At 34.7% G+C, this 14028-nt stretch overlaps 1 protein-coding gene across 1 annotated transcript; it reads right to left on the minus strand.

Moving 5' to 3' along the window:
* Positions 1-10568: 10568 nt before the first annotated feature.
* LOC137949374 (boron transporter 4-like) lies at positions 10569-13565 on the minus strand. Its single transcript, XM_068795447.1, has 11 exons — positions 13483-13565; positions 13268-13350; positions 12950-13142; positions 12728-12866; positions 12480-12645; positions 12231-12397; positions 11985-12158; positions 11807-11902; positions 11590-11706; positions 11171-11490; positions 10569-11076 (listed from the first exon to the last, which is right to left on the minus strand). Exons 1-11 carry the CDS (start codon positions 13506-13508, stop codon positions 10569-10571), a joined length of 1989 nt encoding a protein of 662 aa, XP_068651548.1. The 5' UTR covers positions 13509-13565.
* Positions 13566-14028: the final 463 nt, after the last annotated feature.

A 14028-nucleotide genomic window follows, 5' to 3' on the forward strand; every position in this document is an offset into this window, starting at 1 on the left:
GAAGAGGTTTAGTTTGAGTTATGTTAGTCTTCTAATTATGTTGACTTATTTTATTATGATAGACTTATCTTTAAAGAGTTATAATTTGAATGTAATTAGGAGAAGGTAGTATAATTGTACTTGAACTCTACTACTTTCCTCTACTATAAATAGAGGTGCTAGTACTCAAAAATGAAATATGAAAGTGAAGTAGTTCTCCAATTCTCTCTCGTGAAGAATTCTTCTCTTGCCTAATCTCTTTCTTCTTTTTTTTCTCCTCTCTTCTCTACCAGAGAACTCTCTCTCCCTTTCCTTTTTCTTTTCCTTCTCTCACCTTGCTCAAAATATCAGTAAAGGGGTCCTAAATTCAACAGGGTTTGTCGACCTCATCTTATTGTTGGGTTTGATCCAATAGATTCATCACATCCCCTATGTGAAGATGATTAATTTGCTCAAATTTACCTTTAGGATATAGCAAAGAGATGCCATCTCAGAATATGATGCTAAAGGAATCCAAAACTTTTAAATTTTCAGAAGTATTCCTCTTGATCTAAAGAAATATTTTATTAGACCTAGTGAGAAAATTCTACACTAACATAGGGTAGAAGAGACCAAACACCCCTTATCTTAAGGACTATTTGTTCAATAATTTTGGGTCTTGAAGTGAGGCTAAACACCTCTATTATGAATGAATTCATGGGAATGGATGATGAAGGGGATTTGTTTATATTTTATTTCCTTTTCTTAGAAGCCACTAAAGTTTACATTGGGTGAGCACGACAGTGAGCTCTATGGAGAAGACTATTCAAGTGGTGTAATTTGTGCTTGAGCGACTCAACCTTGAAAAGTTGTGGAAGATGATTCAGAGCTTCAGTCTAAGCCACTATAGGTTCCTTAAATTTTTAAGTGACCTACTTATCTATCAATAACTCAAGGACGTAATTTTTAAGTATTCTATTATAATTTTTAATCAATATTTGATTGATTTTGCAAATGGACAAGGTGTCCCTTTTTTAGCTCAATGGATTGATTTTGAATATTGAGAAATCTTCTATTTAAGTTGTTTTGCCCCAAAAAAATTGAACTCTTAACTCTTAAGCACTTCTATACTTTGAAATCAGAATTTGAGTTCGAATTTGGATCTTTTAATTCATTAGTAGAGCCAACTACAATATCATCAACATAAATTTGATCAACTAGGATCTATGATCCCCTGTTTTTTTATGATTATATTTGTGTCTACCTTTCCTCTAGGGAATTCATGGTTAACTAAAAATTGGTTAAGCCTATCATACCATACTCTAGGTATTTGTTTAAATCTGTAAGGGTCTTTTTTATTTTAAACATACAATTTGGCTTTGTGAATTCTTCAAACCAATTAAGAATGTTGGTTTTACTACCATTTGATAGCGTGTGAAATCCTTATAGCAGGCAAAAGCTAGAAAGTTCCTAATGACTTTAGTTTTGCCATATCTTGTTTACAGTATCCTTGGGAAACTAGCTTAGCATTATTCCTAATGACTTTACTAGTTTCATCTAGCTTTTTTTTAAATACACACTTAGTGTCTATGACATTATGGGCATCTAGTAAGAGAACCAAATCTCCTACATTGCTCCTAGTTAACTGTTAGGAATTAGACACCCTAATTCAAAACTAACGAGAGCAATAATAATTACAGAAGAAGAAAAACACAAGATTTATACAGGTTTGCCTCAAGGTGAGACTACGTCCAATCTTCCGCCGCTGCAATTCCACTCTAATGATGAAGTAGTTTACAAGAGAAATAACACACACTCGTGTTTTTCTCTAACCGTTCTCAGCCGCAACTGATGATGCTCCTTCGATAATCAACCCTAACAACGATGCCCCAAAATATAAAGAGAAACCTAGGGCAACCGAAATACAAGTGTAAAATCTTCAAACTACTCTTAATAAAATATCAGTCAATATATCGTGGACCTGGCGGGGGCTCCGCCTCCGAACCCCGCGTACCGACTCAGCATAAGGCGTTAATTAGGCTCCACAACTTAACATTAACATGTTTAGCTCTTCTTTTATTGCTTCAATCTAGTAGACATCCTTAAGAGCTTTCTTGATATTCTTTTCTTCTAACTCACAAATGAATGCATGATTCATTTCTTTTTGTAATTGGCCCCTAGTTAACATTTTTCTACATATATCTCCTATAATCTATTCTAGGAGCTGAGCTGATGTATATTTCCAAACTCTAGGGAGGTCTTGGGTAACTTCTTCAGTAGGCAAGGGCTAGTCATGGAGATCTTCCTCTGCTTCTCTTTCCAAATTTATTTCTTGGAGTTTTTTGGAACTGTTGTACACTTTCTGCATCATCATTGTCTCCTGAATGGAACAAGACTTTCTAGGATCACTCTCATAAAATTTTACATGAATTGGTTCTTCTCTAGTTTGAGTTATCATTATGAATACTCTATATGCCTTAATCTTTGTTGAGTAGCTCGTGAAGATTTCTTCATCTAATTAGGAGCCTAGTTTATCTAGGTGATCTTTTGTATTTAGAATGTAACACCCACATCCAAACACCAAAGTAACTGATATAGGGTGGTCTTCCATTCCATAGTTCATATGGACTTTTTCCTAAACCAGGTCTCAAGTAAACCCTATTGACAATATAACAACTATTGTTAACAACTTCTGCTTGATAAATTGAACTCATGCATCACAGTTCAACTCATCTCTTGGAGGGCTTTGGTTTTCCTTATAGCTACTCCTTTTTGTTGTGGAATCTTAGGTGTTACAAACTCATGCTTGTATCCATTCTTATCATAAATCTCTCAAAATCTCATAAGAATTCACCTCCTCTATCACTTCTAATCCTTGTGATCATATATCCTTTTTCATTCTCTACTTTAACAACCCAACACACAAATTCATCACAAACATCAATTTTTTTATGAGCTAAAAACAAAGTCCAAGAGTTCCTGAAGTAATCATCAACAATGGCAAAAACAAAATGTTCTTCACCAATACTAGCACCTCAAATGTCCCCATACAACTCCATGTGGAGGAGCTGTAGAGGCTTGGCAATATAAATTACTTTATTGGGGTGAATAATTTTTTCAAATGCTTACCGTTCATACATGTATCTCAAAGTAATTTATTAAAAACTAAGATTTGGTATACCAAGGATAACATCTTTTGTTCAAATATTTTTCAAAAAATTCATGTTCACATCTCCTAATCCTCTATGCCATAGTCATATGTTGTCGTTCTTACCAACGAAACATGTAACTTTCTGTTTGATAAGGTCATTCATTTTTAGCACATACATATCCCTTTACTTTTTATTACAACTATTGGATTTCAATTGTCAAACATTCTACACCCATTCAGCTCAAACTTAACTTTGAATTACTTGTCACAAAATTAACTTATGCTCAAGAGGTTGCAATTAAGACCTTCTACATAAAGAACATAAATTATAGTAAGGTAAGAGAGCATAGCTATACTCCCTATACCTCTAATGTGGCTTTTTCCATTTTCAAAATTCATTGTTCTGCCATCCTGGAGCTCTAGATAGGTGAATAGGCTCTTGTCTATTGTCATATATTTCGAGCATCAACTATTCAGAAATTATGTTTCTCCTTTCCATGGCTTTTGAGGCACACTTCTTGGATATTAGCTTACATTCAAAAAAATCTTGTTGGGTCCTCTAAAGTTCAATCATTCTTTCTCTGCCACATCCTTTGACCAAATCTCTTGGTCATTTTCTTTTTGTGCCAACTTTCATTGTTAGCATGAATTTTTGTCTCACAATAAGTGCAAGTGATAATATTGCCACTTTGTATATTGCTCTAATACCTTTCGTTCCTAGGTTTTCTAGGACTTTTTTTTGGTGCCATCTTGCACAATTTTCTTTACATTTGACATTCATTGCCCTTGGTATACTTCAACTTGGCTCTTAGAGGTACTAGGTACCTCTACATCCCCCTTTGATGGAGTAAGAACATCCTGTACATCAACAACTTTGGCGGAACTAGGCCTCACGAAGTACTCTTTCTGAGTGTCATAAACTAAAGTTACATGATAGCCTAGACCACTAACATCATGGGCAACTTTACTCTATTGAATCAAAGTATCCAATTATTTTTTACTCCGAGAGAATTTTTCAAAAATGTATTTGTTACAATCTCTTTTTTTCTAGGGAGCTATACTTGGCTTTAAGGTATTATTCTCCATAGTAGTAATGCAACCTTCAGGCAGTTTATCTAATTGGTTTGGGCTTTGTATCCAATTGTTGCCAGACTTGTCTAGCCTAGAACTCAAGTTGAAAGACCTTTGTGGCCTAAGCTAAGCCTTTGTTTTAGTGGGTTCTCTACTCATTCACTCTTAGGCTTGTGTGGCCTATAAGGCCTCTATGACTGTGTTATTATAATCCTTTTATTGAAATAACATAATTGGCTTGTATAGTCATATGATTTATAAGTGTTGTTTGATTTTTTATAGTTGATTTAACTCCAAGGTATAGAGAAAACTAGGAAATGAAATAGCATCCTACGTTTGGTATGTGAACTACTATAGAAGTAGTTGTATAGTCATATGATTTATAAGTGTTGTTTGATTTTTTATAGTTGATTTAACTCCAAGGTATAGAGAAAACTTGGAAATGAAATAGCATCCTACGTTTGGTATGTGAACTACTATAGAAGTCGTTGTGTTTAACTTTCATTGAAAGATTGAGAATGTGTTTGCTTGCATATTTGGTTTGGGAGTGTATTCTTCCTGAAGTGTCTTTAAGGAATAACATTGTGTGCCTAAACCCTTCTATGTTTATGCCTTAGAGACCCAATGACTCAACCTATAGAGATATTGGCTAGGGATAAAATAGGATAGAAAATGACAAAAAAGAAGAAGTTTCTTGTGCATGAGCTAGATGTAGCAAGAGAATGTTGTATTACATGTTTGTTATCACTTAGTCCCATCCCATTACGTTAGTCCCCACAAATCACATGAAAATAAACAAGAAATTTCTTTCTCTCTCTATGTGAATCATTTAATATGTTGCATCATAACACTAGTAAATCTTTGACTCTTTGAGTCTATCTCTTAAATAAAAACGCGTAAAAATAAAAAATTATTATAGATGATTAGGAAATATAGAACTAATGAAGGATGTTGAATTTATGAAAAAGAGAAAAACTTCATTGATTTTATGTAATCTGAGTACATGAACCCCTATTTATAATAGAAGAAAGTAGTAGAGTCTAATTATAATTAAACTACCCTTGTCCCAATTATACCCAAACTCTAACACTTAAAGATAAGTCCTAGCATAATTAAATAATTCAACATTAATAGAAGACTGACATAACTAAAACACCTTTAAACTAAGACTCTTTAGTGAGACCTCCTTTAGTGAGACTCCTATAAAACTCCACCATATTAATTTTGGCTCTGTGAGAGTGTGAGAGCCTTCCATATCTTCTCTTCAACACTCCCCATCAAGCTGGGAGGTAATGGCAGTGATCCCAGTTTGAACCAAATAACATAGATGTAGTAATAAGCTCCTCCATCATGCGGTCTCAACATTGGGCACCGACTCTCAAAGGTAGATATGGGTGATAAAACATAAGTTGAAACCAAACTCAAAGAATTTTGAACAAATATAGTGATAATAATCACTAAAGCGGGTAATACCTATCATTCACAAGACGACAATAAAAGACCCACGGGTACTAATAAAAGTCTCAATGGACTTAAAACACCCATATAAATAAAAGGGACCAACCAAAGCAATGCTTCAAAAGGGTTTGGTACCAAAGGTGTAAGTGAGAGTCACATAAAGGATGGTAGGAGTAAATCTGTCAAATAATAATAACATGATAATGGGAATCAAAGGAAGATAAGATGATGGGACCTCAATGTTCTTTATTCAAATCTTCATCAGAATAACCAATACTGATAATAGTAAGCAATCGAGGAGTCCTTCCATAATAATGTCTCTGTCAAAGAGACACAATAGCAATAGCGGATATAGGTCAATGCTCAAATAACACGTACCAAATAATAAAATTCCTTAATAAGGACACATGAAATAATCTGTTGTGAGTCCATCCCTGAATAAGGAAGCTTTAATACTTCTAATATCAATATCTCCAAAAATATAGCTCAAAATCACAAACGGTTTATTATCAAGAAACTAGACTCAAATATCTTTAATTTGATATCAAATTTGACATAAAAATATTAATTCTTGAATCTTTTATGATCTCTTGATTCTCTTTATTATGTAGCAAGACCCTTGCTAACTCCAATGCGAATATCTCCTTAAACAAATTAACATAAAATTTTATCCTTTTGAAACTAGACTTCAATACCTTTAATCTAGGTATAATTTCTGATCATAAAATATACTTCTTTTGAGAAAAAGAATCTGATAGATTTTGAAATCTATAATCTGGTCGAACTAAGTACTCTTTCTTCTTTGGCTAGCGACTATTGACTCTTCCAAGATCGATATCTACATCTAGAAAACTTAGATTGAGAATTGATTGAATAAGTAATAAAAATACACTTACAAATCTTTATTTAAATATATAATTCTTCCTGTAATATCTTGTTTTTGATGGCATAAGCCGGCTTGAAAGTTGAAGTTTTCTACTGCTACTCGAACCTCTATTGTAATCTTACCTTTGTTGCTTCAAATATTGATTTCACTGTATAGAAAACTCTAATTTCCACAATGCATGTAGATTCGAATATATTTCAGTCAATATATAATATACAATATGAAAAGTTTAGTACAGAGGTAAAAGTGCAAAGACAACAATGGGTATAGGGACTGAATAGAGGAAAAAAATATAGATACGAACCTAAACTACTAGAGATAACAGATCGGAAAAGGATCACATTATCTTTGTGGGTTTATCGAGTCAACTCACAAACCTGCTCTGATACCATGTTGAATTTATAGAAAGGAGAAAAACTTCATTGACTTGATGTAAACTGAGTACATGAACCTCTATTTATAATAGAGGAAAGTAGTGGAGTCCAATTACAATTCAAATAGCCTTGTCACAACTACACCCAAACTCTAACACTTAAAGATAAATCCTAGCATAATTAAATAAACAAACATTAATAGAAGATTAAAATAACTAAAACGCATCTAAACTAAGATTCTTTAGTGAAACCTCCTTCTGTGAGACTCATGTAAAACTCCACCATATTAATTCTGGCTCTATGAGATTTCCTATTATGAGAGTTCTATAAGAGCCTTCCATATCTTTTCTTCAACAAAGGAAGCAAAAATTCTTGGAAGCATGGATAAAACTTTTACCAAGAAAAAACATAGAATAACAATTATGCCACAAGAAAACAAAGGTATACAATTTCTAGAAAACTAGGTTGATAAAAAAAACTTGCTCCAATAGGTTGTCAAGTGCAAGGACTTAGGTGCATTAATAGTCATAAATCCTTTCTCTTCACCTAAAGTGCACTTATCAACAATGACTTAAAGCCTTGTTTTTGTCTTTATACAGGTTTAAGATATCTCTTTTGATAGTAGTACAAGAAATGAGTTGATACAAATGGTTGGTATCCTATATCATATTCTTCAAATGTGAATTTGAGATAGCTAACAAGTCATATTGTTCCTCATTAGCTCTCAAAGTAGTCTTCTAACTAAACATACAACATGTGGGGTTTGTTGATTCACTATATTTTTAGAGGATAATAACTACTATCAAACATCAACCTTTATATCTCTTTGTGCACTTTTTGAAGGGATGAAAGCAAGTGCACAGTTCAATTTTGCTTTGATGCTTTTAGTTTAATTTTACAATGTTTGTAATTAGCCATTTCCACCTTCCTTCTATAAATTTACAAAGTCATTCCATATTACTACAAAATGTCCTTTTTGTCGCTCATCCTACACAAGGTTGTGTAATGTGACTTGAGCTATCAATATCCTAAGTAGCTTCTAAAGTTGTGATTTCATTATTTAAAGTTACAACTAACTGATTTTCAGTTGCCGTATAATTCAACTCATCCATAGAACTATGAATGATACACCAATTACAATAAAAATAAGAAATAGAACATATAATACAACTACATTATTGTAGTTGTAGATTATGAAATAAATAATAAATAAATAATAAATAAATAAATAAAATGTTTGCTAATTTTTGTACTACCTACCCAACTTGAATTGAAGCTTTTTTAACAACATAAAACAAGAATACACAGTCATGCACATATAACAACATAAAACAAATATTTAAAATATAATTGGATGAAAATATAGAAAATCATATTCAGAATTAGGGTGGGTTAGGATTAACAACATTCATTTTTAAAGTTATCAAAAACATATTTAACAAAAAAGTATGCACACTAACAACATATTAGAACTGCATATTAGGTTGGTTATAACAAAAAAAATATTAACTTGACATAAAAAAGTCAACTAAACAATGTCTAAGAATCCGGTTTATCATCTAACCTCGGCCCAACATAATAATTAATAAGCTTAAAGAAGAAACATGTTTGCTCCTATGATTGATTAATTGGATTAATACCATAAATTTAAAAAAAAAGATAACAATAAAAAATAACAACAGAAATAATTAGTATTACAAGACCATATTATGATTTTACCCTTGACAAAAGGAAAAAACTATTTTACTTTTTCCTATAAATACAACTCAATCACATAAAAGATCTAAAACTTAGGCTCAAGATAACTTGTTGGACTATTGCAATTGGTTTAACAATGAATGAACACTAATTCCAACTCCAATCAAAAGCTAAAATAATCAAGGATTTAAATATTGATGTTCTTTCTTGCTTAGCTTGAGAAAAATCATCCAATCATACACTAAATTTTAAAATTTCAAACTCAAGTAAACGTATTAGACAAAGGAGAATTATTTAAAAATCCCTAAGATCAGTTCTAGTACAAATCTTAAGTCATATCAAGTATTTAAAAATAAAAGCTCTAGTGTAGTTAGCCTTTCAGTAAACCAGATCAGTTGAGCTTCTAACCTCCAAATTGACCTACATACATGATTTCAAAGTTTTGGAATACTTTGTGGTCTTTGTGACATGCTAAACTTGTGAAATAAGGCAAAAAAAAAAAAAACACTTTTAAAGATGAAGCAATTATGCTCCAAAATATAGCTATTAGGCTTTTAAAGGAATCTTTTGTCCTCTTGTAAGGTTTATCAATCCTCAATGAAAAATCATAAATAAATACTTTAAATTCTTGATTTGAGCTACTAATCACATTATACGTCACTTGTAAAATTTGGAGACCTATATTAGCCTAATCAAAGCTTGAAAACTTTCTTCCACAACTTTCATGGGCACACCATTAGAGTGTTCTACTTCATTCGAGTGGTTTTCTTTATCCAAGAACTTAATGTTCGGCATGTCATTCTAATGCAGGGGATCATTCGAATGACTCTTGACTTTTGGGCAGCTTCTAGTAAAAAATACTTTTACTGAAAATGATCATTGTAATGTTTTTTTTTTTTTAATTTCTAGGCTTGTCCTGTTCAAAAGCCATATGAATGAACCATATCATGCAAATGCTTTTTATTTTTTTAGCTTCTTTGATTAAAAAATCATTCAAATTGTTTTTATCTTCTATATTATTTCTTTTGTTAAAAATCAATAAATCAATTCTTCTCATTTAATTTAATTTTTTTTGTGTTTTTTTCTCCGAGTACAAACACTCTTCAATGACTATTGTAAAAGCTTGAATTGTTTTAAGATTTTGAAAAAAAAAACTTAATAAAAAACACAAGGTTAGTTTCAAATGTTTGTTATCATCAAAGTTAGGTGAAAAGAGGCTGTAGAGACTAAAATTCTCTAACGTAATGCCCATTTCAACAAGTGTACCAGAAGACATTTCTTTCAATGAGATCACCAAATTAGAACTTGTTCACAACTTTCCTCATTGTTGGAATGTCAATTGTTTCAAGCCATTCCTTGTCAATATGAAAGCCATCCTCTTCATTCGTTTACATGGTTGTTGATGTTCTAGTCACAACTCAAGTCTCTAATATGTGAGCTTGGCATGATCAAAGTCCTAGGAGGTAGATTGTTTATAATAATATGAGGGTGTTGTTATGGGGCATAAGGGCAGGCAAAGATAGGGAAACCCTAGCTTGCATGGTTTACGTGGATGGATTGGAGATGAAGTTGCAGAGTGGAGAGTGGGTTGGTTTCCAAATCCTTTGACATGTTGCCCTCCAAGCGTTAGCTGACGAGATTAGGAAATATTGAGGCAAGGGTTTTGTCGTATTTATCATGCAACAGCAGTAGATTAGACATTTGAGTAGATAAAAGGATATTCTATTCTCGAGCGAGTTTGGAACATACGATAAGATGAACCTTGGCAACCTTCTCTGGACATTATAATGGGCACTAACAAAAACATCACAACGCCTCGTGATTACTCTCCTTTTTCCTTGTCTGTTCATCATATATTTAGCCCATGGCTTGATTGGTTATGGAGAAGTCTTTTTCCTTGCAACCAATCTCCACAGAATCATCAAGGTCGTCATCTCCTACAATCAACTCAGCTCTCACTCGTTTCGAGGGCTCACTTGCTCAGGGAAAACCTGCGAATAATATTTACGTTCAGCATTTCTACTGTTTCAATTAGAGCAGAATATGGAGCCGTATAAAGTGCAAGGACAAGGTAAGAATATCGTCTTGCCTGATAACGCCTATCTTCGCTGAAGCTTTTTGTTCTAAGCTTGAGCTCTCCTCTTCTGGTAGTAAGCTCATCTAATAACTCGGCATCGTCCAAATTAGTGTCGGCATCGTCTCCAATTTCGCTGCTCGGATCACAATGTGGAGCGCCAGCAATTTCCTCGTACTCAGCAGCATCAAGCTCCTGCAGGTGATCTGCCCGAAAGAACTTGGGAAGGATGTGCTGCCTTATGGAGATGAGCATAAAGAATGGGATAGGGAACAGTATTCCAGCTACAGGGATCCATGTCACACCAAAACATATCAGAAGATACACTAACTGGAAGATGGTAAAAGCAGCAGTGATTTTGAACGGCACTGTTTCCACAAATGAAGCATGATCCCCTTCAAGAACCCTAAACCGGAGCACGAGGATAAGTAGAAACTCGTCAGCGAGACGACCAGATAAATAGAAGTTACCAGAATAAGGGAGGAAAGACAAACAATTACTTATATCGACGACCAGGTGTGACGAAGAGCAGCAGCATTCTTTCCCAGAACTGGTTCCCAGGAAGACTGTCGATGGCCATGTACGCGAAGTAGCCCCAAAGAACAGAGGTCGGTATCATCTTGATTACAGGCATAGCAGCAAGACTAACAGCTACCATAAGGGATTGGAGAAGGTTGCTAAGCCTTTGCTCGTTAACTCGAACTGGCAAGTGAATTTCAATGTGCTTTTCTGGATCAAATGCACCTTCTGGTGCCCCTCCGTCTCCACTACCGACCACGGCATTCTTCAAATTCTTTAGTTCCTTGACTGCTGAGTTTGTCTGCATGCACAAGAAATTGTCAAAAATTGTCGCTGGATACAGCTTGGGCTGACTAGGGTGTGCTATGGAGTCAACTGAAATCCTCCAAAACAAACTTACAGATTGAGTTCTATCCAGCTCTATGAACACTTCTTGCATCTTGCCGTAAATCTCAGAGTTAGTAGCTTGCTGCTTTATGCATTCCTTGGCACTCTTCACCATCTTTTTGCGCATTAGCTGCAAATCAAATACCAAGTGGTCCCTAAGGTTTTAGTAATCAATAATCTTGGAATAAACAGTTGGGTTAATTAATATCAAGCGCGCTCATTCAACAGACCTGCCTTTTGAGAACGGCGAGACTCTTAGTGTGCATAGGGGATTGAGGAAGGACCCCATTTGCAGGAGGAACTCCGATCAATCCACAAATTAAAACCTGAAATATGGAATTTCTCAATCAGGCAAAAGCTTTATAGAATGGGTACCAGAATACAGAAAAATATCAGGGAGGGAATCACCATAATCCCTAGTATCAAAATATCGTGATGGTAAGCAGATGGATTTTTCAGGTTGAACTCTTTCTGTTGTGCCAACTGCGATGCTACACTATGATCAAAAAAGTAAAGTCCAGCAATCATCAGAGCTGGTATAATAGCTGCCAAAATATACCCTGGAGGAACCCGCCCCAGATCCTGCAGTTTTGCAATAATAAAAATGAGATTATAAAATGTCAAGGAAACACGAGAAATTCAAGAACTGGGTACCTTGACCACTGTCCAGTGATATAGGGAACCAGATTCCCAGAGAAGAGGACTAAATAGTCTTCTGGGAACTCCAGTAGGAATCTGGCTCGGCAAGCTATATGATAATGCCGTCCACACTAAAATCATGAAGGGCACCCCATAATCTGCGATAAACCCTCTAAAGAAGCCTGCATTTATCGAAAGGTATTCAGTTTATAGGAGTTAATCCTTCAAGCAAAAATACACTTTTGATTTGGTTATCAAACAAACCTGTGCCATATTGCCAAGATCTTGCTCTTCTGCTCTTTAGTGCAGAGAGTAGCAAGCCAAAGGAGAAAATAACCGAAAGCAATCCATTAGCATAAAGCCACTGAAACTGGTTTCTTTCTGAATTTGTATCTTCTCCCCTGGGTGCATTAAATTCACTCACCACACCCTGTCATTAAAACAGCATCAGATCAACTATAATTTCTTGGCTTCTAAATTCTCATATCATAAGATGTAAATCTGAAACGTACCTTGATAGCTTCCTGTATGAAGAGGACGGTGATCAACATTCCAAACAGTTCCCCTGCAACTCTTGTAAATCTAGTGATAATAGCACAGGCATTGAATACTGCTAGAAGAATTAGCATGAGAGATGTCCAAATGCAAACCCTAGAAAAACAATAGAGATACATGAGTTGGAAAGGACTTTAAAATCTTATTAACCAGGTGAAGAGGAGGCTGATTCTTGTTACCATCCAGTCCATGCCAAGAAGAGTTCTGACCCGAGTCCTTTCCTGCCTTTCGCAAAACTGTAGAGATAAGTGTACATTATAATGGTAGGCTCCGCAACACCGACAATCAACATTGGTTGCCCTCCAAGAATTGAGTGTATGATGCCACAGATAGCAGTGGAAGCTAGAGCCTCTATCGTGCTCAATTGTCCATCTAAATAGAAAAAATGAACAAAGAGAAGCATCAAAGAGTGCAAAGCCTTATGAAATGAAGCATATATTTGAATACTTCACACGCAGTTTTTCATGGAAGTTTGCATTCCTTTCTGAAATACCCACCAGTTTCCCTATTCAGCTGTTCTCCGAAGGCAATGACTGGCAGTGCAGACGCGAAGAAAATATATGTTGTTGGAGCTAATATCCTGACAAAAGTGAACCAGAGTTATTAACTGCTACGAGCTTCAATCAACAAGAACAAGTGATGCTCCTATTCTGTCATAATAATTCAGAAAAGCCAAAACATAAAATGAAAAAGAAGAATTGAACGACCATACCGGAAGCCTGTTTGGAATCCATTCATCCAATCTTGTTTATAGCACAGTGCTCTTCCTCTTACATCTTTGATAATTCCTTCGAGTGGGGCATCGAAGATGCCCATTGCTGATTGTGAAAGATTAAATGAATCAGGGTTAGTCATTTCAAGGGATAATAAGAAGTAGCGAGAAATGCTTCAACTGGTTAGAACTTCAGATATAGGAGAAAGAAAAATGTCTGTATTACTCAATAGAGAGACATAACTTTGAAGCCTCAGTCGACGAAAAAGAAAATTGATCTTTAAACCCATGTTTAGACAAATGAAAAGATTTTGATTTCCTTTTCACAAAAGGCAAAATCTAGAGATGTTAGTGTTATTTCGCTTAATGTTTTAACATGGATAGAATAGCCGAAGGAATGGAAGGCAGAACAGAGGCACCTGAACATAACCCAATTAAAAATAAAGCCGGCATATAAAGATTTCTGTCTTTTCTGGGTAAACGAGTAGTGGTTGGACGCTCTGATAAGCTGCTCGAAAACATGAAAAAACGAAAGGAACTATCCCT

Source organism: Aristolochia californica, unplaced genomic scaffold, assembly GCF_029961685.1.
Source record: "Aristolochia californica isolate CCGP_79_NKW_82.1479 unplaced genomic scaffold, dmAriCali1.0.hap1 SCAF_14, whole genome shotgun sequence".
Classification (NCBI taxonomy): domain Eukaryota; kingdom Viridiplantae; phylum Streptophyta; class Magnoliopsida; order Piperales; family Aristolochiaceae; genus Aristolochia; species Aristolochia californica.

Excerpts from the sequence above, each read along its gene's own strand:
- LOC137949374 (XM_068795447.1), bottom strand. The coding sequence starts at position 13,508 with ATGAATGGATTCCAAACAGGCTTCCG. Across the intron at positions 11,903-11,984 it reads TTTTGATACTAGGGATTATG|GTTTTAATTTGTGGATTGAT; the intron begins GTGATTCCCTCC and ends TCCATATTTCAG. Across the intron at positions 11,491-11,589 it reads AGCTGGATAGAACTCAATCT|ACAAACTCAGCAGTCAAGGA; the intron begins GTAAGTTTGTTT and ends TTGTGCATGCAG.